The sequence below is a fragment of the Engystomops pustulosus genome, chromosome 10 (genome assembly GCF_040894005.1).
Source record: "Engystomops pustulosus chromosome 10, aEngPut4.maternal, whole genome shotgun sequence".
NCBI lineage: Eukaryota > Metazoa > Chordata > Amphibia > Anura > Leptodactylidae > Engystomops > Engystomops pustulosus.
This window is the reverse complement of record NC_092420.1, coordinates 67,701,230-67,726,441: the sequence shown is the minus strand read 5'-3', so window position 1 is coordinate 67,726,441 and position 25,212 is coordinate 67,701,230. Positions and strand designations below refer to the sequence as shown.

The 25,212-nt window shown below is 42.6% G+C and overlaps 1 protein-coding gene across 2 annotated transcripts in view; it reads left to right on the top strand.

Moving 5' to 3' along the window:
• Positions 1–4,744: 4,744 nt before the first annotated feature.
• The window catches only part of ARHGAP29 (Rho GTPase activating protein 29), an 87,871-nt gene continuing 67,403 nt past the window's right edge, over positions 4,745–25,212 (top strand). For both annotated transcript variants that reach the window (XM_072128881.1, XM_072128883.1), the window contains exons 1-2: positions 4,745–4,901; positions 13,390–13,724. In XM_072128881.1, the coding sequence (XP_071984982.1) occupies positions 13,463–13,724 (262 nt within the window). In that variant the 5' untranslated portion in view covers positions 4,745–4,901; positions 13,390–13,462. The remainder of the gene's footprint in view (positions 4,902–13,389; positions 13,725–25,212) is intronic.

Genomic DNA, 25,212 nt, shown 5'->3' with positions numbered 1-25,212 from the left:
TGCTGAAACAGCCAACTATCCTCTCCAGCGTGAAGTTACCCTTACCGGGCTCTGAGCACCTCCTGTGGAAGAATATCCAACAGCCAACTCGACCCAGTTGATGTTACTGCTGTTGTGGCCATTGTAGATTTCCAAATAAACAAACTGTAATTTGAATACTTTACATTCTCTGCCTCTGAGTGATTCCTGTGTAAGGCTGTTACCACCAAGGGTGCCCCATTCACCATCACCAGGGATCCCTACCTCTACATCGGGGTTGCCCCAGGAAGAAACCTTCTACAACTTCAGCCTCTCCCTCCATCTCTTATAAGTTCACCTGCCAGAGACCTGCCAGGCTTTGGACAAGGTGTCACGGGTGCCCCTGCGATCCAGGTATCAGATCCCATGCACACCCGTGCCCCTCTCCGTTGCGCGCCCTGTAACGAGTTCACTCACCTCTCCACGTTCCTGCTCCCATCCCGGCTGGCCAGTGTGCGTCCCCGCTTCTTATGGCACGCTCGCCGGCACTCGCAGATTTGAAGGGCCAGTGCGCCGTTGTTTGGCGTTGGTAACTTCCGGGATTTTTCTGGCTCCTTCTTGTCCCCATAGAGTATAGTATACATATTGTTAAAAAGTTTTTCTAGTAAAACTGTCTTTTTTTTTTTTTTTAAAAAAAGGTAAGGTTTACCTTTCTCTCTGCCGGGCTGTGCCCCTAGTCCTATGGGAGTGGCCTGTGAGTAGTGGTTCCCCCACCCTCCGGAAGACGCTCCATCATGCAACTTCCCATGTGCGCCATATCACCTCCCCCCCAGTCGCTTCCGTCCCTCAGGATGTCATGCTATACATGTCTGCCCCACTCCTCAATGGCCACTCCCAGGGGACACGGGACACAGCCCTGCATACAGAAAGGTAAACTTTCATCTAGTATAAAACTCTTTGGATATGTGCACACTATACTCTATGGGGTCATGGGAGAGCCAGAAAAATGGCTCCTGATGACAGGTTCCCTTTAAAGTTGCCCCAAGCCCACATCCAGGGCACATGTGCAGTACAGAATTGGGGCCAGACAGCAAATATCCAAACCAACCTCAAAGATACTATTACAGACGTGCACATTTAATGCAGCAACATGCGTTTTCTTTACCTGCAATACAAGCACTCAAACAAAATTTGATGCTTCTGGTGTTAACCATATTGCAGATATAAAGGTAAGAAACTAACCACAATAATTAATCAAGCTACAACTCTCATTATTTAACGCAAGTTGGGAGATTAAAGATGTTACATCATGGTTGGCTGATACTTTTTCCGTGTCCTGTTATTGACAGACGGGGCCTTGGTGTAGTGTGTATATGTACAGCAGCCTCTAGATGGCGACAGTGTTTCCCTCTAACATGGATTCCAGGAGTATTTGAGTTGCTGCACTATTAACCCCATAACACAGACCTGTAGGAGTCAGTAAGAATTCAGAAATACCAACAATGTAATAATGCAATATCACTTATTATTTTGACTGCTTTGGGTGTATTTTTCACTGTAGAACTCAACACTTATCTTCATCTACAGTCTACACATAATAGTAAAAATTCATCTTTATTTATATAGCGCCAACATATTCCACAGCTTGTTACAGATCAATGGGGAATGTATAACGACAAAATAAGACATTACAGAGTCATAACATGGTCAGTAACCACAGGAATAAGGGCCTTGCTCGCAAGAGCTTACAATCCATAGGCCCCTTTTCACATGAATGTATGATTTCTCCAGTCCTGTATATCTATGCCGTATGAATCCGTATATTCATGACGTTTTTCATCCGTACCGTATCTGTATAAAACACACTGGGCTGGCAAATAATGGATCCTTAATGGATGGCTTCCAGAATGAACCTCCCACTGGTTCTGGTCTCCCTGGATGATGCATGTATATACGGCAGCGTACGGTGCACGACCGTATGCAACACATATTTTAAACGTTCCCATAGACTTCTATGGGTGTACGGAACGAAAATACTGGAGAAATTAGAACATGCTCTATATTTTTTAAGTCTTACTCATGATACAGTACTTGGACAATACGTCCGTGTAGATGGATGGCCATATTGTCCATTGAAATGAATGTGGCCGCACGCTACAATGTTTTCATACGGTCGTGTGAAAGAGGCCTATGAGGAATACAAAGAAGTTTCACATATACAGATTTGTGTAGCTGCGAGTCTCTTCTGTGAGGGCACTGCACTTGGCCTGGATCAAGTGTTTGGTTGCATTTTATAACATTATTAGTTGACTTTATGGTCTGGAGCTGCTATTTGTCTTCCTTAGGCCCATTCTCCAGCTATACAGATCATGTCACGTCTTTCTACTTTACATGCACACACAGAAAATATTAAAGGAAATGATGAAGGTCCCAATGTGGTTGTTTGGGCCTATTATTATATCAGAACAAGGATTCATAAGAGGATCTGTACATCCCCTCGAAAAGGTACAACTATGATGTCTTCTCCTATAGGCGTCAGTAGCTCTGGAACCTTTCAGGTCAGGTCAAGCCTTACAATGATGTAACCATTGATATTATCCTGCTGTAAATCATTTCTTTTTTTACTTCAAACATCAATGGAGGGTCATCTTGGATCCTTTAGCCTCAAGGCCTTCCAGGAGATCTAATACACGGGACTGAAATGACTGAGTGCTACTTACAAGCTATGAGCACATATGCCGGAGGTTATGTCAAGAATTAAAATCAGCTTCTGTCTAAATTTGGTAGATGAGCTGCAATCTTTTTAGATGCACAGTGGGGCCCCTTCATCGCAGGGCACAGAGCCGTACGTCGTATAGTGGCTGACAGAGCTGCAGGAAGATCACGTGAATGATGAACATTGGGGCACATTTACTTACCCGTCCCACCGCAATCCCCGAGATGCTTTGTCCGATGAGGATTCGGAGCTGCCACTATTCACTAAGATTGTGCGTCCAATTTCCTGTATATGTGCTCCCTGCTCAGGTCCGCCGGACTTCACGCGACATGATCTGTCCGAATCCGTCGTATCATCCGTGCCCCCCCCCCCCCGATTTCTGTCGCATGAAAGTCAGCGCCAAGATCCCTACGTCATCAGTGTGTAGTCCGTTTTAAAACGGATTTGCGAAAAAAAACTGAAGGCTGGACAGTGATGTCACTAGTTTGTCCCGAACTCTTGAAGGGACAAGATTGTGTTAAATAGCAGCAGATCTGCATATTTTTCATGCTCTCATAGACTTCTATATAAAATGCCCGAGCTCAAACATGGACATCCATTAAAATGAATGTGTCAGTGGTGCCATCCACAATAAATCTGCTAGAACATGGAAAAAAAACAATGTTCGTGTGCATGTAGCTAAACTGAGCATATTTATCAAACCCCTGATCCGTGGCTCTGGCTATCAAACCGCCAGATCAGGGATGCGGCTGTAAAAGCCCTGATCTGAGGCACCGGCTGTAAAACCGATGATCCATGGTTTCAGCTGTCGAACTCCTGATCCGTGGTTCCAGCTGTCAAATTCCTGATCAATGGCTCTGGCTGTCGAACCCCCAATCTGTGATCTTTCTTTCAAAACCCTGATCCAAGGTTTCGGCAGTAAAACGACTGATCTGAGGTTCCGGCTGTCAAAATTCTAGATTCAAAATCCCTGATCCAAGTCTCTGGCTGTAAAAGCACTGTACGTCGCTGCTCCTGATCCGTGGTTCCGGCTTTCAAATCATTGATCCGTGGCTCTGGCTGCCAAATCCCTAATCTGTGTCTCTGGCTTTTAAACCTCTGATTTGTGGATCGTCTGTCCAATCCCTGATCCTTGGCTCTTGCTATGAAATCCCTGATCAGTGGCTCCGGCTGTAACACCCCAGATCTGTGGTCTGGCTTTCAAAACCCTCATCCGAGGCTCCGGCTGTAAAACCCTCATCCGAGGAACCAGCTGTAAAACCAATGATCCGTGATTTCAGCTGTCAAATCCCTGATCAGTGGCTCCGGCTTTCAAAACCGTGATCCGTGGCTCCGGTTGTCAAATCACCGATTTGTGTCTCTGGCTGTCAATCCTCTGATCTGTGGATCGCCTGCCAAACTCCTGATCCGTGGCTCTTTCTATCAAACCCCTGATCTGTAGCTTTGGGTGCATCTTAAAGGAATCTGGAAAACTACTAGAGAGACAAAAAAACCCTGCTAGCCCTGCTCTTACTCTTGGTTCCGGTACCGTTCCAGTACTTCTGGCTTTCGGCACTACAGCTGGCTGTAAGTTCCAGGGCCCACTTCTTCCAATAAGTGGCTCGAGGGAGTCAAACCACAACAATTCTGGGACAATCCCTTTAAGAGTAGGCCACAATATTTTATGCCTCCCCACAACCCCTTTAGGAATAGAGGTTTGACTATGATTTCTTCCCTAGCTGACTGACTCTTCAACTGAAACGCCATGAGTGCAAGTGTGCACAGAGACGTAATGGTGCGTTTTCTGTGTACAGGCAGGACTCCTCTCTGGAGGAATGTGCTCTCCCCCTGACCTCAGTAACATGTCTGTGCGGCACAATGCTGCACACACCATGAGAAGAGGCCACCTGCTCCTCAGCCCGGGGCGGGGCTTACACCAGGGAGTGGGCGGGGGCTCTCTCTATGGTTTAGAAAGGCACTTGCGGAATGAGGGCGGGGCAAGGGAGGCGGTGATTGACGGCTGCTGCGCCGTATTCACGGTGACGGGGCGTGTCCGTGCAGCGGTTGTGGGCGTGTCCAGGGGGGCGCTGTGCGGAGAGGAGAGCGGTGGCGGCGCCAGTCGGTCACAGGAGGCGCTGCGCGGCGGGTCGTTGGTTTGTGCTGCGTGTTGTGTATTCAGTATCGGGACCGTTACCGGAGCCTGGGAGATACCGGGGCCCCGGAGGGATGCTGCACTGCTGCTGTACAGGTAATGGCTGCTCAGATCTCTAACATGTGTCTCTCCAGCTGTTGTGAGACTACAACCCCCATCATGCTGCTGTCATGGGACCACAGCTTACACAGCACTGCATGAGCTGGGGCCCCCAGGGTCTGTATGAGGGCCCCATGCTATGTCTCACTAGAATGAATGGCGATCAATCATGACTGCTGGAAAACTTTCCTAAAGTTTGAGAAACTTTTAGTGTTGTGTTATGACCTGAATGTAGGGTTGCTTATGGTGAACCCCATGTTATGGCGCTTGTATTACTCTCAATGTGAATCTTACATTAGGTCAACACAGCTGACATATGGTGATTGTGTGCTCTATAGTGTTATTCCAGCTGCTGCACCCCAGGAGGCTGCTCATGGTCTCCAGGTCTGAACAGCGCACAATCACCACTGGTAATATTCCACTATTCTGGAGCCGGTCATCCATGATCAACCCTTGATACTCCTCCGGTGAATCTATGATAGGGGGAGATCAGAAGCTGCCAGACACTGTTTTCCACCGCTTATCTAATGGGAAATGAGATCACAGTTGAAAAATACATCCTATAGGATTGATCTATGGATACAGGATTGGCGTATTGATCCGGATGTATAGGGTGACCTGTGTGTGGAGCTGACGCTATGTTTAGGAATTAATAATATAACTTGGTTGTGCGCAGAGAAGTTAAGCTCCATGCTCAGATAGGAGCACCGCGCTGCAAGGAAATAGTGGTGGCAAAATGAAATTAGTTTTTTCAGGACAGCGCCAATGTTTCACGATCTTGCCCATTCCCAGTTTGTTTACATCCAGTCCCCTGGTACATGCATGCACAGCTCTCCTGTTATCCAGGTATACACACACAGTACACACTGACATCCTAGCTAGTAGTGACTATATGGCGTTAGTTTATACTGATGGTCGATGATATCATTGGTATTCAGCCATGGTATGTGGCGGAGCTACTCTGTGTAGAGTATAAGGGCCTTGTATACACATGGATGCCAGACCATGATAAACATGTGTCTGAAATTCCACGTTCTTGGCACACGTTCATACATGCATTTGCGGCGTGGGGCAGCTGCACCACATGTTGATAATTAATAGGGAGCAATTCCTTTTACTACGTATTTCCAGACTGTGGGGGTCCCGGAAACTGGTCGTGGGTGTAATAACTATACATAGATGGATGCTCCCCCCCCCCCCCTCCCTCCTGAATGATCGCTGCCTTGGGATTGAATTTTAACAGAGAGTAGAGTAAAAGTTAAAGTTCTGTAAGTTCTCTGTTTAACAGTATTTCTTAAAGTGCAATATTTCCGCTGAACCTGCTGATTTTGTCAGGATTAGTGTATTATGTATGAGATCTACTTTCTACCTATTTGAGATGAATTTTTGACATTTGCGCTCCTTTGATACAAGTACATCACCACTTACTCCCTTCTACTCTACATGCATGCTCAGCTGAGCCGAGCATTCCAGTGTATAGGGGATCAGATGGAATAGCCATCAGATTTGTGTATATGGCCATCACAAGGCTGAGTGCTGCTTGTTTTGGTGCATTGAGCTCTGGGACGCAGGATGATGGAATTGCTTGTGTCTCCTCTTTGCCTCCCCTCATTTCATTGGATTTCAGACTTTCATTGTCTGTACATTCGCCTAGAATAAATGTTTTTCAGCATTCACTCCTAATCTCTCCATCTGGGTTTCACTATTGGGATTACTTAGTCTAGTTGCTAATGGTTTGTCAATATTTACTAATTAACCCTCCGAGGGTGTTTGTCAAATGTAAAACCGAAACATTGTAGCAGAGTAATGTGTATCATCTTGTGTCTTGATTTTATTTCCTTCATTATGGCGAAAGTTTCTCCTCCTTCACCCTTGTCAGGTGGAAGCCCCAGAGATTTGGGGTTGTATAGTGTGGTCCCTGTCTGTAAGAATGGGGGGCGGCTGTGACTATATATAGTGAATGGACATGTAACAACGTATTTAGTGTCTTTAGTAATATTTATTATCCCCCTATCCACAGGGTAGGAGGTAGATATGTGATAACTGGTAATTTTTAGCTGGGGGTAATGTTCCCCTGTTCTGCTTTGGTTTTGGTTGTCTTAGTGTGATAACTGATCCAGAGGTCTCCATAGAAGTCAATGAAGCACAGGACAGAACTTGGTCCTTGCTCCATTACTTCTTGGAAATGAAGAAAGTCCAGCGTCCTGCGTTCCAGAACTTTATTTCATGAAATGCAGCATATAGGATGTAGAACATGGCAGGTGATGGGCTGTTTTGTGCCACAGAGGTGCTTCCTCTAGGCTCCACTCCATTACTTCTATGGGGCTTCCGAATCTACTTGCAGCACAACGGAAACCAGAAGCCCCTGTGCTATGGAGTAGATAAGGAGGACTTGTGACACATTATACACATTGATTGATAATAAATATTAACCCCTTTAAGGTACCCATACACCTGATGGCTATTTTTCCTGATCCATCTTTCGATTATAAGTGGGGGCCACCTACACATTAGTCATCTGGTTCTCCAAATTTTAGGGCTTTTTTTTTTTTATAAGGAGGTCTTTGGGACTTTTACATTAAAAGCCACCCCTGCAGATGTGTGAAGACTGGCAATGATGCTCCACTGAGGTATTCTGGGAAATATGCAAATACCTTTTCCTGGATGAGTGAAGGACAAAGTTGACTAGTGGCTACCTAGAAGGGGAAATTAAACTTTTACCTGCACTATGTGAGTGCTGTGAGTCTTAACACAAAAGATAAGGACATCCAAAACTGCTGATGTCTATTAGACTGGCCAATCATCTCATGTGTAATAGGGGTCCCCTGATTTTCCTCCAGTGATATAGGATGGTCAGGTATGTTGCCTGTCAATGTTCCTGATTCTTTTGTCCACTAGTTATCCAAGGTGTTCAGCCAAGAGGAAAAATAATTCAATCTGCCTTCTAATTCCTGGACTGAAACTAAAGCCTGGCTATTTCTATACATGGTAGAGAGACAAGATAATTGAGATCACACAGTGATAAAGGTCTTAACTGAAGGGCCCAGACAGTGTGAAACTTATCTGAGACTTGGCCTGCACGTCCCCTCTGGCCATTTGAAGTGAGGGTTTCATCTCGCCTGGGATTGCTACCGGCACAATTGCATTCTAGCAGGTTTACCAGGAATTCTTGGGAGTATTATTTGTGTCTGCTAGCCAGAGATTTCCAGGAATAAACACTTTTTTCGGTGGCGTGGCTATACCAAAACGTTTGATATTGTTTTGGTGAACCCATTCTTTTCTTAACTTGGCATTACGCTTTGAGGGTGCTTTCACTCTTGGTGTTTCTTGGAGACATTTTTAAATGCATCCCAGAAACGCATGCGTTTTTCATGTTACCATGCATTTGGCGGATTTGACTGCTTAGACTTTAGCAATGAAGTAAAACAATTTCAAGTCAGCCAAACTCATGGTAACATGAAAAACGCACCCATTGAAAAATCTTTCATGGATCCTGGTTTGCTTTTTAGTTTGTATATTGAGTATATTTATATCCCAGTATGACGCTGGTGTCTATTCGGAGTCCTATTGATCACCTTTTTCCGGTCTATGGCTTCTTAGTATTTTCCACTCTGGTATGACATAATTGCTCTGCTTGTATAGCGTTTGGTTCTGATAATGACTATAGGTGGAGCGCTCTCTGCTAGGGGGCATTCTGGGCCTTGCAGAACAGGTGTTACACAAGTGAGGATGAGCTCACACTTGCTTCATTTCCTCCTGTCAAGTTCCAGAGTTTCAGTCTTTATTTGCGCAGAGAACAATTTACAAGTTTGATTTATGGCTTCTTGCTGGTTTGCTGCCGGGTGGCCGTGTTTAATGTGGACCTGTCACCTGGCATGTCATAGGAAAATCGGTGCCTATAACTACTAGGGGGTTTCAAATTAAGACCTTAATAGGTCTAACAGACATTGTGGACCATGTGGTGGACACGTTAATGGACCAAACACTGCTCTGGGGATGGGAGTTCAAGCAACATAGTTATACATCATATGAAGAGTCCTAGGAGCCAGAGCCACTGTAAATCATGGTTTCATTATCACTTAATGTCGTCCTGCCGACGTGCAGGGACTCCTTGTATCATGTGTAACAATGATTCTTGGACTTCCATTCTCATGTGTGGCCGCCATATGGTCTGTGTTTCACTGGTCGAACACGTTTGTCTGAATAAGCCCTTAGGCGAATTGTACGTGAGCAAGTATGTTCGCTCCGTGTTTCTGCAGGATTTACCAGCCCCAAATTCGGAACCAGTGAATTTCCGTTCAGGCCGGAAAATCCCATATACCGATTCGGGGAGTTTGATGGAACAAACTGGAGAGCAGATGTTTAGGTGCGGCATTGCTGGAGCCGAGATCTATTCTAATGTATATAATATATTTCCACTCAAGATGTAAAAGTAAAATTAGGAAAAGTAATGTGTCCATTAACTTCCCCCTGCGGCGTCCGAGAAATAAATTTTCTTTTGACTACCTGCTGTCTCCATACTCTGACGCCGTGACATCTGTTTTAAGCAAATATTAACATTCCGCCTGTGAAAATTCTGAGAAAAGTTGTTTCAGCATTTTTTTTTTAAAGGTTCACACCTCAGCTATTCCTCCGAGAAATTTAGGACTGAACTGACTGCTGGGTATTAAAAGGGTCGTCAGGAGGTTGAATAACATGGCTGCTTTCTTCCAAAACCAGTGCTATGGCTGCCCATGGTATTCCAATACAGCTATATAGAGATGAATGGAGCTTGGTTGCTGTACCATGGACCACCCATGGTGAGGAGAGGAGCTGTTTTTGAAATATTTTATTTCAGCCCCTGGACAAACCTTTAAAGGGTTTGTACACAATAATGAGTAAGATGATATACGTCTCTGTATAAATAAAGATGGGTATCCAACTAACAGTGTGCCCATATGGCAGAGAGCGGATTGCATGTCTCTTCTATGTAGTTGGCATTGGGTAATGTACACGGCTAGGAAACTGCTGCTTCGATTGTCGACCAGCACACGTCAGGTATGTGATTTGACCCTTTCGCTTGTTACTAGGGTGTGACCCTATGTGATAGGATATGGTCTGTGCTGATTAGAAATCCCCTCAAGTCTTTGCCAGTTGTTGGCACATATTATTCCTGCCCTGTTTCCAGTTAAATCGTAATGCCTCCATCACTTTAGTTTCCTTTCCTATCGACGTTTGCGCACAATAGAAGCGGAATCTATCCGAGCTGTAATCATCTTTTCTCTTTTCCCCATCCCTGCTGCCAGGGCTCCTTGTGTGGAGTGCAGGATGGTTATCAGCCCTGACTCTCGCCCCTCTGTGTTTTTCCTGTTGATGAGCGCTATCGATTGTATTAAAATACCCCAGAGAGTGTGGGATTTGGCAGCTAATCATATTGAGGCAATAGACATTGGCCCCTACCCCCACTAACCCAAACAACAAAAGTTTAAGGAAACCAAACTAATCTTAAGTAGCTGAATATGTGCAGCATTTTTTAACAATGGGAAAGTTCTCTAAAACTAATTGTACTTGGCTTGTATTATGTATCATCCCCTAACTGCTTGGACCACCTCTGATCACAAGAACAAGGGTTAAGAAAAAGTTTAATATCTATTCACATATATGAGATGGCTGAAGAAAACAAATGTACTGTGTACCCATGACAACTGCTCCATATGCCTTTTATGTCCAGCTAGAAGGTATGACCTTCTCGTAGATTACCTGTAGTCTCTTCTATGACGCTGGTGTTGGCCTGCCTACGGAAATCAATAGTTCAAAGGTAAGTATTTTAGAAAGTTCATTTCCTTTTTCATTTTAGGGAACTTTAAAGGGGTATTTCCACAAATACAAGTTTCTTAAATGTACTCAGGAGAACAAAATAACACATTCTTTAATTCAATGTTATTTACAAAAAGGTAACATTTCACAGATATAATTCCAACCTGTTTCTCTCAGTCCTGGTGTACACAATTTTGGTTGCCCCTAGACCCGACCCTGGATCCTTCTGAGTTTAGGGGTGGCGAATATTGGTCGCTCGGGAAGCCCATATTCTAGTGGTCAAAACCAGCAGACCTCCAGGAATCGGATGGCTGAAATTGGCAAATATGGTCATTGTATAGGCTTCCCTTTCCTTTTAGTCGTGTTGATGAGGATTTGTGGTGGCCTACTGGTACTTGAGACTACTTTATGTGTATCTACAGTATTGAAAACAGCTGATTTGGGTGACTTTGGAGAGGTGACAAGATCTGTTTAACTATTAAGGGCTCCCGGAGCAGAGTCATCCCCCCCCCCCTCCCTCTCATGGTGAGATAGATGGTGTTCTTCATGTTATGCTTCATAAGTTTGGTGGCCTGTGCAATGATTCACTCTGTCACTGCGCTCAATGGTCAACGCAACTGCTGAAACGTATCCAGTTTTCCTGCCCGGAAGTCGGTGTCAAGTCTCTTGCGTACATGACTACTCACTTGTATGTAACATATAATATTTAGGTGGTGAGGACACGACTTGGATGTGATTTTGCTCTTATTTTTGACAGTTTCTTGTTTTTATGAGTATTGTTGTAACAAATTCCAAATGTGTTTAAATTTATTGGGAGTATACTTTTTTTTTTTTTTTATCTGTAGTTAAAAAGACAACCCCTCTTAAAGGACACCTGTCAACAGGTCTCTGTCACGATTTCTGTCACCACTAACTGTTGGAGCAGCTCACAAGGATCCATCCCAGCCTTTATCTAGTCTATTCATATATTATTCATTGTAAAATCATCTTTTCTTTATTATGTAAATGAGGCTGGTCACATGGTCAGAGGCAGTGATGTCACCTGTTACCCCTCCCCTCTCCTCCCCCTGCTCATGTCTGTATGTAATGTATAGTAAAGCATTGCTAGTGTCTGTGCTTTATCTGCTGACATGCACTCCTCACATACACATGTGTGAGACACAGACATCAGCTACACAAGTACCTGACATGTTCTGCTATAACATGGCTGCCTGGAGCTTTTGTATCTCTCCTATACCCACACAGGCTGCAGGGGGCACCAGCACCAAGAAGCTCATAGAGGAGCCATTACACTATTATACCTCACATCATTATACAGGCTGTCAGTCAAGCACGGGGACTGTGGCTGATATCATAATGACTTTTGGACATCTCGCAGATCATTTGCATAAAGCTTTAGGACCTCATTGCTTAGGTTTACAGGCATGTTGAGGGACAATGAAGGGATAGAGGCAATGCTTTCTAATGGCAGTTTATGAAAATATATTTAGTTTAGGGGGTTAATTTGCCTGACGGGTTCTCTTTAAAGTTAGAAGTCATCCTGCGATCAGTTGATCTCTTCTGTCCAGCTTCTCTATCCTCATCAGTTGTCACTCAGGAAGGCTGTTTTGGCCATATATTCTGGATTGTCATGGCTTTATTTGTGTATTGAAAGGGTAAAAATGGATGTGATGAGACAACTGACCCATGATCGGTTGTTTGAGGCCTTTGTATCACCGGCATGTGATAACCATAGACAAGGACGGCTCACAAACATGGGCCGGAACAGGACCTGCTCTATAATTTGCGGCTCGGGCAGTCGGATCTCAAACCCTAGTTGTGTGTATGAGACCAGAGGAGTACATCGGAACATGTGAGAACTGTTGAAACAATGGCTGTCACACTAACAAAAACATCATTTGTGTGCATGTGGCCTAACCCTGTAGCATGAAAGTGTTAAAGGATTTACCCTTCCATGTTGAAGCGTTACATTTACCGTTTTGGGTTGTTTCTTGCAGACTCTGGTTTAGATGGTGGTTGAGGGTCATTTCCTTTTAGACTGACTTCCTGTTCTGAAGTTTTACTCTCCTGCTGTGCCTCTAATGGTTTCCTTTTATAGGTGGTGAGCAGGAGTCGGTTTCTCAATAATTACAGTTACAAAATCTTCATATTGTAAGGACGGCTATGATTTATCTTCAGAAACCTTTGTTTTCATGTTCACTTAAAAGATCCGTTTCTTGGTAGTTTCACTTCAGCTTTAGCAGTCAGGAGAAGTGACCTTGCACATCAGCTATTACCACCTCAGGAACTGCCTAACGCAAAGTCAAAATGACTGCAGTCTTATTGTGCGCAGTTGTGTTCCCAACCGAATATGTCCACCCTCATCCCTGTCCATACACTTCTGTTCTGCCGATAATGTCCACCATAATCCCAACCTCCTACCTTTTCCAAGACTTTTCTAGAGCTGCACCAGTTCTCTGGATTGCGCTAGCCAAGATGGTCAAGTTCATTCCCAACAGCCATGTATTCTGCATGCCCTACAAACACCACAGCAGTGTAAAACAACTGATAAGCTTTGTGCGTTTGATGGGAACAGTGCTGTGTAATATATTTGCAATCTATATAGATGATAATTCTTAAAAGAGCGGCACAATAAAAATATTCATTTTACAAGTTTAACCGTATTTTGCTTTCATTTCTTTTTTTCTAGGTTTTGAACTTTTCGCCTATGGGCAAAGGGTGGCACTGAATGCTTGCTGAGGACCCCTCAGAAGCACGCTGGGATGTTGCGTCAGAACGGAGGAGGTAACAGGCGTGGTTTTGGATTCTCAAGGTTTTCTACCTCAAACTTCTTCACCATCTCAAATTCTGCCACCTGGGGAATGGGGAGAAGCACCAAAAGTAACTCCCTGAGCAGTATAAGCACTAACTCCGATTGCTATGACGGCTCTGTGGTGGATCCGGAATACATCATGCAGCTGGTAAATGACGTCCGGAGGTTTGCCGATGTCCTGCTCTATCTGAAGGAGGCTTTTTTGTCTACAGGTGAGTGCTGAGCTTCATCCAGTATATAGCTTCCAGTATACAAACAAGCTATATATTAATGTCCTTACATTGGAATCTTGTTCTTGTACTGCTGTTTTATTTAATAAATTTTATATGGTATTTGGATAAGCTATTCATTAAAAATAATTAAAGTAATTGTCTTGTCATATTTTCACCTGTCCACGGGACTTGCTTATAGGTGCTGGACTCTCACAGATCACAGGAACTGCGGTCCATTGTACACCAAATGAATGGCAGGTCCAGTCAAGCATGCACATTGCTGTGCCATTCACAATATGGGGGGTACTGCGTCCTAAAATCCTCTCGACACAATAGAGCAGTGATGGCGAACCTTTAAGAGAACGAGTGCCCAAGCTACAACCAAGCCCACTTATTTAAATGTAAAGTGCCAACATGGCAATTTAAGCAGTAACATGTTGCTACCTGTTTTGTCACAGCTTTGAATTGTACCGGTGTCCTAGGACACCAATACAGTTGAAAGAAAGAGGATAAATATAGACTATCATTGTACCTTCCTTCCAGGGTCCCCTGAACAGGAAGAATGGCAGGGCCCAGAGCAGGAGCTCCAATAATAATACTTAAAGACGGACTCCTCTACCCCCTATGACCTCTGGTGAAGCTCTCTGGATGCTTTACTATAGTCCCAGACTGATCAGCTGTAAAGTGTCTGTAATGAAGCTTTATTGATAATCCTTGGTCCAATGACAGCAAAAAAATTTGAAATTCCAGTTGTCACTGGGGCAAATTTTTTTTTTTTTTTTGTCTGGATCTACCATTATAAAATATACAGTTTGACTTGCATACAAATTCAACTTAAAAACAAACCTACGGACCCTATCTTGCATGTAACCTGGGGACTGCCTGTAGTTGGTTGCATTTATTTTTAAAACCCATGAGGAAGTTACCTCCTCGTCATATGTTAGACACCCCCCTGTAGAAGTAAGAGGTTACTGCCACTCTATTCATTACAGAGCCACACCACTGAGGAACAGGTTACTGCCCCTTCATACATTAGATACACCCCTAAGTAAGAGGTTACTGCCCTGTCATACATTACATACACACCCCTAAGTAAGAGGTTACTGCCCATCATACATTACACAAACACACCCTGAGGAAGTAAAAAGTTTTTTGTGTGGGCTAATTTACATATAAACTTAAAAAAAATATAGAATATTTTAATTGAGAGGGCAGTTGTGAGCAAATGATAAGTCATTCAATATTTTGTATTTGGTGATAAGTTCTCTCTATGTAGGTCTTTACTTGAGAAAGGTTTAGGGATATAATGTATCACAGCTAAATCATCGCATCTATTAATACAACATTAAAAATCTGGAGTATCCTGCCTTGGTGATGTTTATAGTTACCACCCTGGTGATATTTTTCGGACTTTGTATGAAGACTGTTATGGGTATTCATGTTGAAGTGTTGCCCATTGGATTCCTAAGAGACTCTTTAGCAAACACGACACTTCTCGGCTATTGACAGAGTCTTGGTTCCTTTCCAAGTCTTGTTTGTGAAGCAGAACATTAAGGTAGCAGTGCGCTTCCTAATGGTGGTTAACAAAGTGCTTGAGACGCTACTGGCAGTGGAGGACTGCAGTTATCTTTGATGTTCATGTAAAAAGTGTTTTGGTGTGAAACGATTAGTGCCTCAGACCAATGCCCCGTCCCATCGCTCTTTGTGATGAAGATGGCGAGATGAGGAGGGAATGCCTCCCCCTTTTGGCATGGACATGGTAAATGAGGGCTCTTTGTGTTTTTGGCTTGTTTTGTAAGACTTTTTTTCTCTTTATGTTTTTATACTCGCTTGTTTGTATACGTGGCAGCTTAACGCCTCCAAAACAGGAAGAAAATATTTCTGTATATGTAATTACATGTAATAACCTAAAGCGCGTTGTTGTGTTTACTCAATTCATTATGGAGACCGGTTCTTGGCTGGTCTCCTATGCAGATACAGTATATTAAACTCTTTTAGATTACCCTTCATATCAGTGACTCATATGATATGTTAGTGCACCAGTATTAAATATCTCATGTGATGTCTTAAAGGGAACCTTGCACAATATAAATGCCGTCAATGTTATAACATAGGGGAAACTGCACAGACTGGTCTATAGCTTTATGGGAAAAGGCTTGGTGTAACTTGCAACTTATAGTTGAAATCCCTGTTTTTTTTCTGGAGTCCAGTGGCCAGCGTAGCTTTAATGGATAATTTACAGTCTTTCTAGTGGGGTGGTCTACACTTTCCTCCAATGGGTGGTGTAATCTTAATGAATATGCAGTCTACAGAATTGACTGTCCATTGGGTACTCCCAACCCATGACTCAATAAAGTGTGCAGATAATTTTCTGCATATCTTCAAGTATAAAATTTAGTAATAAGAAATAAAGAAATAAAAAAAGTTTGGAGGAGAATGACCCTACGTCCCTAGGAATCATAAGGGAAGATCTAGACAGACCGTAATAAATTTCCCCCTACCTCTTGTCGATACAGACTGGCCAATACAATTGGACAATTTATTGCCTAATTCTACTCGAGAAAAAAAACAGCACAGTTATGATGGGTGCTGCTTGTTACATTCCATGATTGTTTGCTGAAACTGGACTCCCCCTTCAAGAGCACTGTGCAGCTACACGGCTATAGGTCCGTAAAAGATATCTGTGCAGTCTTACCTGTCAAAAATAATAGCATTTCTCTTAGTGTTTGATGACCTTGTTTATAGTGCTGTTAGGACCGAGCCAGAACAGTAGATATGAGATATTACAGGGGTATTATATGTGTGCTCACCGGTTGACCCCCCTCAGAGGTTATCTCTGTGCCTGCTCTCATGTGTACGTTTTATCAAGGTGCACGTAACCAGAGGGTAAGACTAGTCCAACCTGTTCCTATACCCTTGAACTGCCCAGTAACCTAGAAACCTCTTACAAGAGCGGAGCGCGCAGATCGTTCTGATGGAATTCTACTTCTACATTGTGACTTTCACACGCAGGTAGTGTCCCCCCCCCCCCATTACCTAGGTGTAGGGAGAACCTACATCAGAAGTAGATTATTTACCCAAATGATTGATTAGGGGGTGAGCGTTTTCTATTTATTCCCGTTGTTTTTTAGTCCCTATCCCTCTATTCGACTGTCACTTCAAATCTGTAAACTTGTTGAGCTTTACAAAGATGCAAAGCCCCAGCGGGCAGCATGGGCACAGTCCATTGTGTGTGTTTACTACAGCATGGCGGGTGTTGATAGAATGCCCTCTGAATTCTTTCCAGCTAAATCTTTCATTTTTTGTGGCTTCAGAGGCTTTAGTGTCCAAACAGAGGGATTTGGGAGGAATTTATTGTAAATAAAAGTTATGAAGTGAACCCAAGTAAAATATGGCAGATCAAAGAGTAGAAATTGAGCGAAGGCTGGGCAAACATAACAGTTTGTAGCCATGTGTAGGGATATATCCGCAAACATTGGAATCCCTCGTCTGAATCCCAACAGATTATAAGATCTAAGATTTTTTTTTTACGGTACAAATATATTGAAATCTATTGAAATCCCCTTATTAGTGAAAATTCAGACAGTCTGTAACGAGAACATGAAACAAAACTCTGTGCCACCTGTGGGAGCATTTCTTAAGTCAATACCCGACCTTTTAATGAGCCCTACATGTCTGTTTTAGTGCTTGTGTTCCCCATAAAATAACATTTGTAGTAAATATTTACTTGCAATCTTATGCTCTTCTGTTATTCCTGGTAGAAATGTATAAATAAATTGGCAACTGGGTGGGGCCATACATATCATGATACTATTATAACAGTCAGGAGTTGTTCTTGTTTTGTGCTTGGTTCAGGGCTTCATTTGCCGAAAGGATACAGAATAACAGCATGATCATGTGAACAGACACTCTCTGATCACAAGAACATTAATTATAAATAATATTTATATAGCGCATTCATATTCTGCAGCACTGTACAGATCACTAATTGAATGAAGCACCACGTACAATACTATGGGAACGTCTGATATTGCTGAGCTTATCACTTGGGTATCTTTTCCACTCTTGTAGATAGTAACTGGATGTGTCAGATATTGCCAAGTGCTGTGTAACCTCAGGGTGCACTTGCTTGGATGCGTTTTTCAACGCATGCGCCTGAAACACGTGTTTGGGTACTTTGAAAGCATTTTCAATATTGCTGGGAGTGTAAGCAGCTGTTAACATTGGGACACAGCTACTTGCGCTTCCAGAAATGAAGAAAATGCTTTCAAACCAGCCAAACGCATGGTAATGTGGAAAAACGCAAGCCTCTCCTGCATTTTAAGGGTGCGTTCACACGTTGCAGTTAAAACTGCATCGCAATCAGCTTTGAGGTGGTTTTAGGTGCAGTTTTGTCAATTGAACAGGTGAAAGACATGAACTGACCGAGTGAATTTGATTTTGAAGGGAAAACCTGCTCCACAAATGTCATTCACCCGTTCAGTTCATGTCTTTCACCTGTTCAATTGACAAAACTGCACCTAAAGCCACCTCAAAGCTGCAACATGTGAACGCACCCTCAAACTCATCCAAAAAGGCGATTGGTATTCCCACAGCTTCTTTAAATTAGTGATAAAAGGACCACATTCTTGTGATCGGTGGGTGTCACTGCAGGATCTCCTGTGGGAAATTACACAGGTGCAGTGATCCCAAAGAGGAAGACCCCACTGCTCATTGCCCATTTCTGAGGCCAGGAGATGATTGCGCGCATGCGCATGATTTCATCACCTTGAGGCTAACTGCTGGGGGTGAAGAAGTAGAGAAAGTGTTCCTACCTATGACTCGGACACCTCCTTGAACTCTTCCCCCACCCCCCCCCCTCCCTCCCAGGATGCAAGTATTTCAAACTTCAAAGTTTGAACTTAAAAGTTCAATGTGTAGAAAGCTACAGAAATCTGTCATAAGATTGATATGTTAAGAACTGATGACACGTTTCCTCCTCCTCCTCTTGTGCCACTACCACTCCAGTGGTCATGTGAACGCAGGACATTGCCGAGTCTACTGATGTACTCTGGAAATAAAGACTATTATTATTATTATTATTTCGGCCTGTTTTATAGCCAAAATCTCTTCTTTAGACTTCCTTTAAGACATTTGACTGCACCTGCACGCTCGTTTCTCTCGTAGAGTTGCTTAGGGAGACTTTTTTTTTTTTTTTTTTCCCCTTTAATTTCCTGAAGTCTTTCTTTCCCTTCCCAGAAACCTCCTCATTCAGATCGTCTTTTGAAATGGAATTTTCTTTTATCACTTTGCTTATTACGCAAAGGATAATTTTGAGATGGTTCTAAAAGATGAAAGCCCACCAAAGGAATTTGTAGGCTAGTAGAGCGGCCTGTCGTTCTCAGCTGTATCCCCTCCCCCCCCACTCACATACCCTGCATTCCTGCCGAACAAACCTCTACTTGTTGCTATAGTGTCTAAGATCAACAGTCATTAGGTGTATGTGTGCGACTCCTTCACTATCAGGGGCATTATCAAATCTTGCATCCTAATGAAATGCGGCTTTCGAAAGAATTGACCAAAACTGCATTTTTTTTTGGTTTCAAAATCAAAGTAGTCATTTAATTTATTCAAACTACTTATAAATTGAATAATGTAAATATTTATGAAAATACAAAGTCCAAAACAATCCTAATTTTCAAGATGTAGAATTCCCCCCCCCCCCTTAATTTCAGGAGGTTAAGCAGTGGTTAATGTTGCTCATTCTTGAACACAAGCAACCAGATGCATCTGCGTTTCGGAGTAGCTCCTCCCCTCTGATTGTGTCTCTAAATAGGTTTTATACACAATATGTTTTTTTTTTTTTTTTTTTTTTTTTCTTCCTTCCAAATATGCCACCACGTCTGACCCGTGGACAGTGTTGGGTAATAAACATCTGTTCAAGTTCTACTCCTTGAACCTCTGAACTGAAATGGTGGCTGAGTGAGTAGCACATCTGCCTTGCAGCACTGGGGTCCTGGGTTCGAATCCCACTCAGGTCAACATCTGCAAAGAGTTTGTATGTTCTCTCCGTGTTTGCGTGGGTTTCCTCCGGGTACTCCGGTTTCCTCCCACACTTCAAAACATACTGTTAGGTTGTTTAGATTGTGAGCCCCACGGGGACAGGGACCAATTTGACATGCCTGTGCAGCGCTGCGTAATCTGTGTGCGCTATATAAATAAAGAATTATTATTATTATTACCACACATGGTCTGTGGTATGGCACTATTTTTGGAAGAAAGCAGTCATGTTTTTCAAATCCTGGACAACCGCTTTAAGGTGTTTTTTTTTTTTTTTTTTTTAATTCTTTCAATAAAGCTTATGGTAAAAAACTAGGGTTTTGGTTTGCAGGTCATTGCAATGTATTTTTCTAAATCGGCATATCTTTGCCATATGTAATGTTTCTAAAATTTTTGTGCCTTTTTTTTTTTTTTTTAACCAACAGTTAAAAATGCTAAAAAAAAGTCCCTGTATATTCTCTGGCCTCCCCATGATAGACTTGTATTCTAATATTAGACTAATATTTTCCTACCAGTGAGTAGTATTACTGGTAACTTCCTGCATATTTGCAAACTGTACACACACAACCATTGAGACAAAGACAACCCCTTTAACAGGGCGTCTAACAATATATTGTTAGACGCCCTGTTAAAGGGGTTGACTTTGTCTCAATGGTTGTGCCATTGCATTTAAGGCCAAAATAATTGGCCAATTCATTGGCTCCTTCGGGGGGAAATGTATCCTTACATGTGGCTATCCCATACCGGGACAGAGTAGGTCTGCCACATGTGAGTACACACACCCAACTTTGCCTGATGGAGTCCACAAAGGAGTACACAGCGCATAATAATAGGGACAGTCCAGTAAAGCAACCCCTTTACTAATCTAGGTGCTCATGTTAAATCAGTATTCACTATGAAGAGATGAGCCTGTGCCGACCATGGCAGTAGGTCTTGAAATAGAATTGAACAAGATCCTATAGTCAGTGGCGTAACCTGAAGCTGATGGGCCCCAGTGCAAAGTCTGTGCCAGGCCCCCAACTTTAATGTATTGTTTATAGTAGTAGTTTTCTCATATGGGAAAGTGTCACTTTATGGGCCCCCTAAGCCACTTGGGTCCGGTTGCGACCGCACTCTCTGCACCCCCTCAAGTTACGCCACTGCCTATAGTATGTAGTATGGTCTGTATTCACAGATGAATCTGAAGATTGTTCACATTTGTACCCCGGTGATCCACTTTGAAGCCCATGTGCCCTCATCAAAAGATGTGAATCAACGTTTTTCCTCTTGGGTAAATCCCCATTGAGATTTTTCTTATTGGTGCAGGTTCCCCCAGATGTTATAACCACCGTTGCCCCATATTATGTGTCAGGAAAGCGCAATCAGATATATTCGCATGAAAGCAAAGCAAACACAATTATTATTTTCCAATCATGAAATAATTTTTCATAAAACGTTCCCGCATAACCTGGCAACGGTTAACTCCGAAAAGCCAATGTTTACGCTGCTCATTTAGAGGCAGATTAATGGATTAGAACAGACTTGTTGTTTCAAAGCAGGAATAAAAAAAATGATTACTTTTGAAGCCGACTTTTGTTCTTTTATGTGAAGGTAGTAAAGATTATCATAGGTTATTTTATCTCTAAATATTGTGGAGACTGAAGACATTCTCTGAGGGATTAGGGTTAATCACCTATTTTACTGCACCTGTATCAGAATACTGAGTCAAATGGCCCCTAGCGGAGCGTGTGGTTCTTTCACAGACTACAAGATGCCACAAACTGCAGCTTCTATTCTGCCAACAGATTTGGAGGTCATGATGCTGTTATTTAAAGGGGTTGGCCACTTTACCTCATGTTTTTTGTAATGTGTGTAAGGATATTAGGTAATTTTCCAATATACATCTATTAAAAGTTCTGCATCGCTTTCTTTACATAGTTTATACGGTTGACAAAAGACACTTGTCCATCAAGTTCAACCAAGGAAGGGAAGAGATTGCATGAGGAAAGGGATTTGGGGGAACAATTCTATATAACATAACTCATCAATGTTATTTAGGTGTAAAAAGGCATCTAGACCCTTCTTGAAGCTCTCTGCTGTCCCTGCTGTGACCAGCGCCTGAGGCAGGCTATTCCACAGATTGACAGTTCTCATAGTAAAAAAGCCCTGTCTCCTCTGGTGATTAAACCTTGATTTCTCTCGTCTTTTGATTTGATTTAATCTGAAACAACTTACCACCATTTATTTTGTATCTAAAATAAATATATTAATCATGTCCCCTCGTAGTTGTCTCTCTTTTCCAGACTAAATAATTCTAGTTGTTTTTAATCTTTCCTCATAACTTTCCTTTTATATGTTAAGTGAAGACTACTTTTTTTACCTCATCAGCCAGATATTCCTGCCATAAAATGGCCGCAGTTGGGGGGTCACGACCTCTGTCCCTGAGAAATCGCTCTGCTAGGAGCTTGATCTTGTACTCATGACAACGATCATAAGACCCTGGCAGGGTGATTGCTCATCGATGGATAGAGATCACATGACCTTCCATCTGCGAACATTTTATGTTCAGGAATCTTCAACTGATGAGGTAAAAGACAGGAGGCTTCACTTTACATATAAAAGGAAGCAGAGCAGAACTTTTGATAGATGTATATTGGTATGTGACCTTATATCCTGCCCCCCACACTTACACCTACACACACACATTACAGAAAACATGAGGTAAAATAGCTATCCCCTTTAAAATCCTTGTGGGTATGTGGGTATTCACACTGTTCTATAAAGTCTTTCGATTGAGCTTTACCGATCCATCATTTGTTTAGTAAGTGATGTGCCGTTATAGGGTCTTCCCTTTCCCTAGTGGTTGTACAGAGGGTGCATATGGATTACTACTGTACATGGAAAGGGTGGTTGAATGCATATGTGACTGACCCCTATGTTGGGCTCATCGCCAGCACTAGAGAAGCTGGCCGCCATGTATATATTATTTTGATCTTGAGAGCGAGTGAATTGTGAATTTCTTAGTCATTTTGTACAATTTACCATTTTTTTCGGACTATAAGGCGCACACAAAATCCTTTCATTTTCTCAGAAATCAAAGGTGCGCCTTATAGTTTAGTGCGCCTTATATATGAACTGTATTTACAGACAACAGCTGCCTTGAACAGTGCACAGGTCTGCCACCTGCTGGTCATTCATCCTTATAATCAGGTGCGCCTTATAATCAGGTGCACCTTATAGTTCGAAAAATATGGTACCTTTTAAAGTCGGGTGACCTGATTCCACATAAGAATTGGATGTATGGATTCAGCGTGGATCTTCTATGTTCTCGCTTTTTTTCCTCAGAACGTTCCTACGTACAGCAATTCTTATAACCGTAAAGAGTTTTTGACTCTTTTGACCCTAAATATCTCCAGAGAAACCAATGCAAAAAATGCAGTCCAGTCTCCACCATCCCTTAACTCTCTCAGACCTGCATAAATTTACTCATAATTACTTGTGTCCAGGGAAAGGTTAGAGGTCTCCTGCTTCCCCCTAGGCCTCCAGCTACTCCATTGTGTTCTTTGCATATTTCACATTTGCTCATATTTTTGGTGGAGACAATACGTTTTACTGTTTGGAGAACTGTAGTGCTGATGCACTGTAAGAGCGGCTAACAACAGAACAATTAAGAAAACCATTGTTTCTCTTATGAAATCTGCATTTCTTCATTCATTATTTTTCCAGTGGAATTTAAGGAATTGTGGGAAAATCCATCTCTTTTAGTAAATGAAGTTTTTGTTGTCTGTGTCGCATCGGCACCTATGATGGAACCCGCATTCAATACAACTGAGAAGAGATTTGACTGATCACATAATTGTTAACAAACGTGTCTGTTAACATTGTGTTAAAGAATGTGTTTGTTAACACTATTTTAACAGCTATGTAATCAGGCAATTCTCCTCTTCTCAGCTTTTCAGATGCATTTGAAAATGCATGCATTACTGCCACGTGTGAACACACCCTGATGTTCAGCTCATGAGCTCCTTAATAAAATAATGATTAATTAGCCCTAATCACGCTCTTGCACTCGTCCCGTCCTACAGGTTGGATTCCTCCCAGGTGAAAACACTGAGCACGTGTAGAAAATTTTGTCATATAGCTGTTCTTCTAGTTATATCCACATGCACACTCTGCTTGACCTGGCTGAGCATGCATAAGTATAAAGGGTTAAAGGGTGCTTTCAATGTTCCTAATATTGATGAGAGAAATCAATATGCGATTGGCAGCGGCCTGTCTCTTTGGACCTCCTGCTGATCATCTGATTTAGTCGGTCTCTGTCACCAGAATAACACAAATAGATGCTAGAGGTCAAACTCCATTCTCTGTGTTGTGGCTTTACTCTGAGTAGTGCAGCCTTGAGTTTCGGGCCTGTCATGTTATAGCTACACAAAAAAAATTAGACTCTGTTCACACCTGCGACAGGGGTTCCGTTTTATGAGTGAAATGGAAACAAAAAAAAAAGGTGAATGGAAGGTCTTTCAATCCCCTTCTGTTCCCCATTGACTTCTAAGCATAATTTTAAAAGTTGATCTTATAAGCTTATCATGGTCATGGTGCCTGGATCTATGAGTAAAGAAAACCTACCATTTGCTTTTATGCGTTATCAACCAAACATACCTTGAGAAAGCTGTAGCTACAGTGACGCAGAAGCAGATCTTGTTTAATCCCTGAACTGAGTGGTTTTGCGGAAAAAACTATTAGAAAATTATGATAATGAGGCTTTGTCGCTCCTGTGGCTGACCCAGCGTTTCTCCTTTTACCCAAATTGTGCACTACTCCAGAGAATGATGTAATCACTGTGTTGTCCCTGACAGGCAGAAGTAATCAATCGCTGCAGCATCCCCCAGGTGTTAATCATCCAGGTCAGGTTGATTAGTCCTGTCTGGAAGTTCAGGAAGCTTTCGTGTAATGGTCTTATGCATGGCAGGCAGTCTTCACCCAGCTTTCCCAAGGTCCTAAATTTTTATAATTGTTTTTTTTTAGCAGAACCACTCAGTTCAGGGCTTAAACAAGATTGTTTATGCATTCTCAAGGTATGTTTGGTTCTCAATGCATAAAAATAAGTGGTAGATTTCCTTTAGACCTTATGCAGAGTTTTAGAATTTTTTTTAAAATTTTTTTTTGAACCCACTATTTGTTTTAATTGCTTATTATCTGAGGTGCCTTGATTCATGTTTCCCACCACACCAGTCCTGTAATTACTGCATGTCACTCCCTCCGACCACCTGTGGCAGAGGCACTTGTTCTTCTTGCTTTGTCATACTTTGATGTGAAGGGTCAGTGATGGCACCTAGGGCATTCATTATACCCCTCCTTAAAGGGAACCCAATCTGTACACAGCTCCGGGGGTGGACTTTGTTCAGTCAACTAGAGCCTCAGAGTTGGAGTTAGTAGAAGTTGTTTATCTCCTCCTGGCCGTGTGATGGGG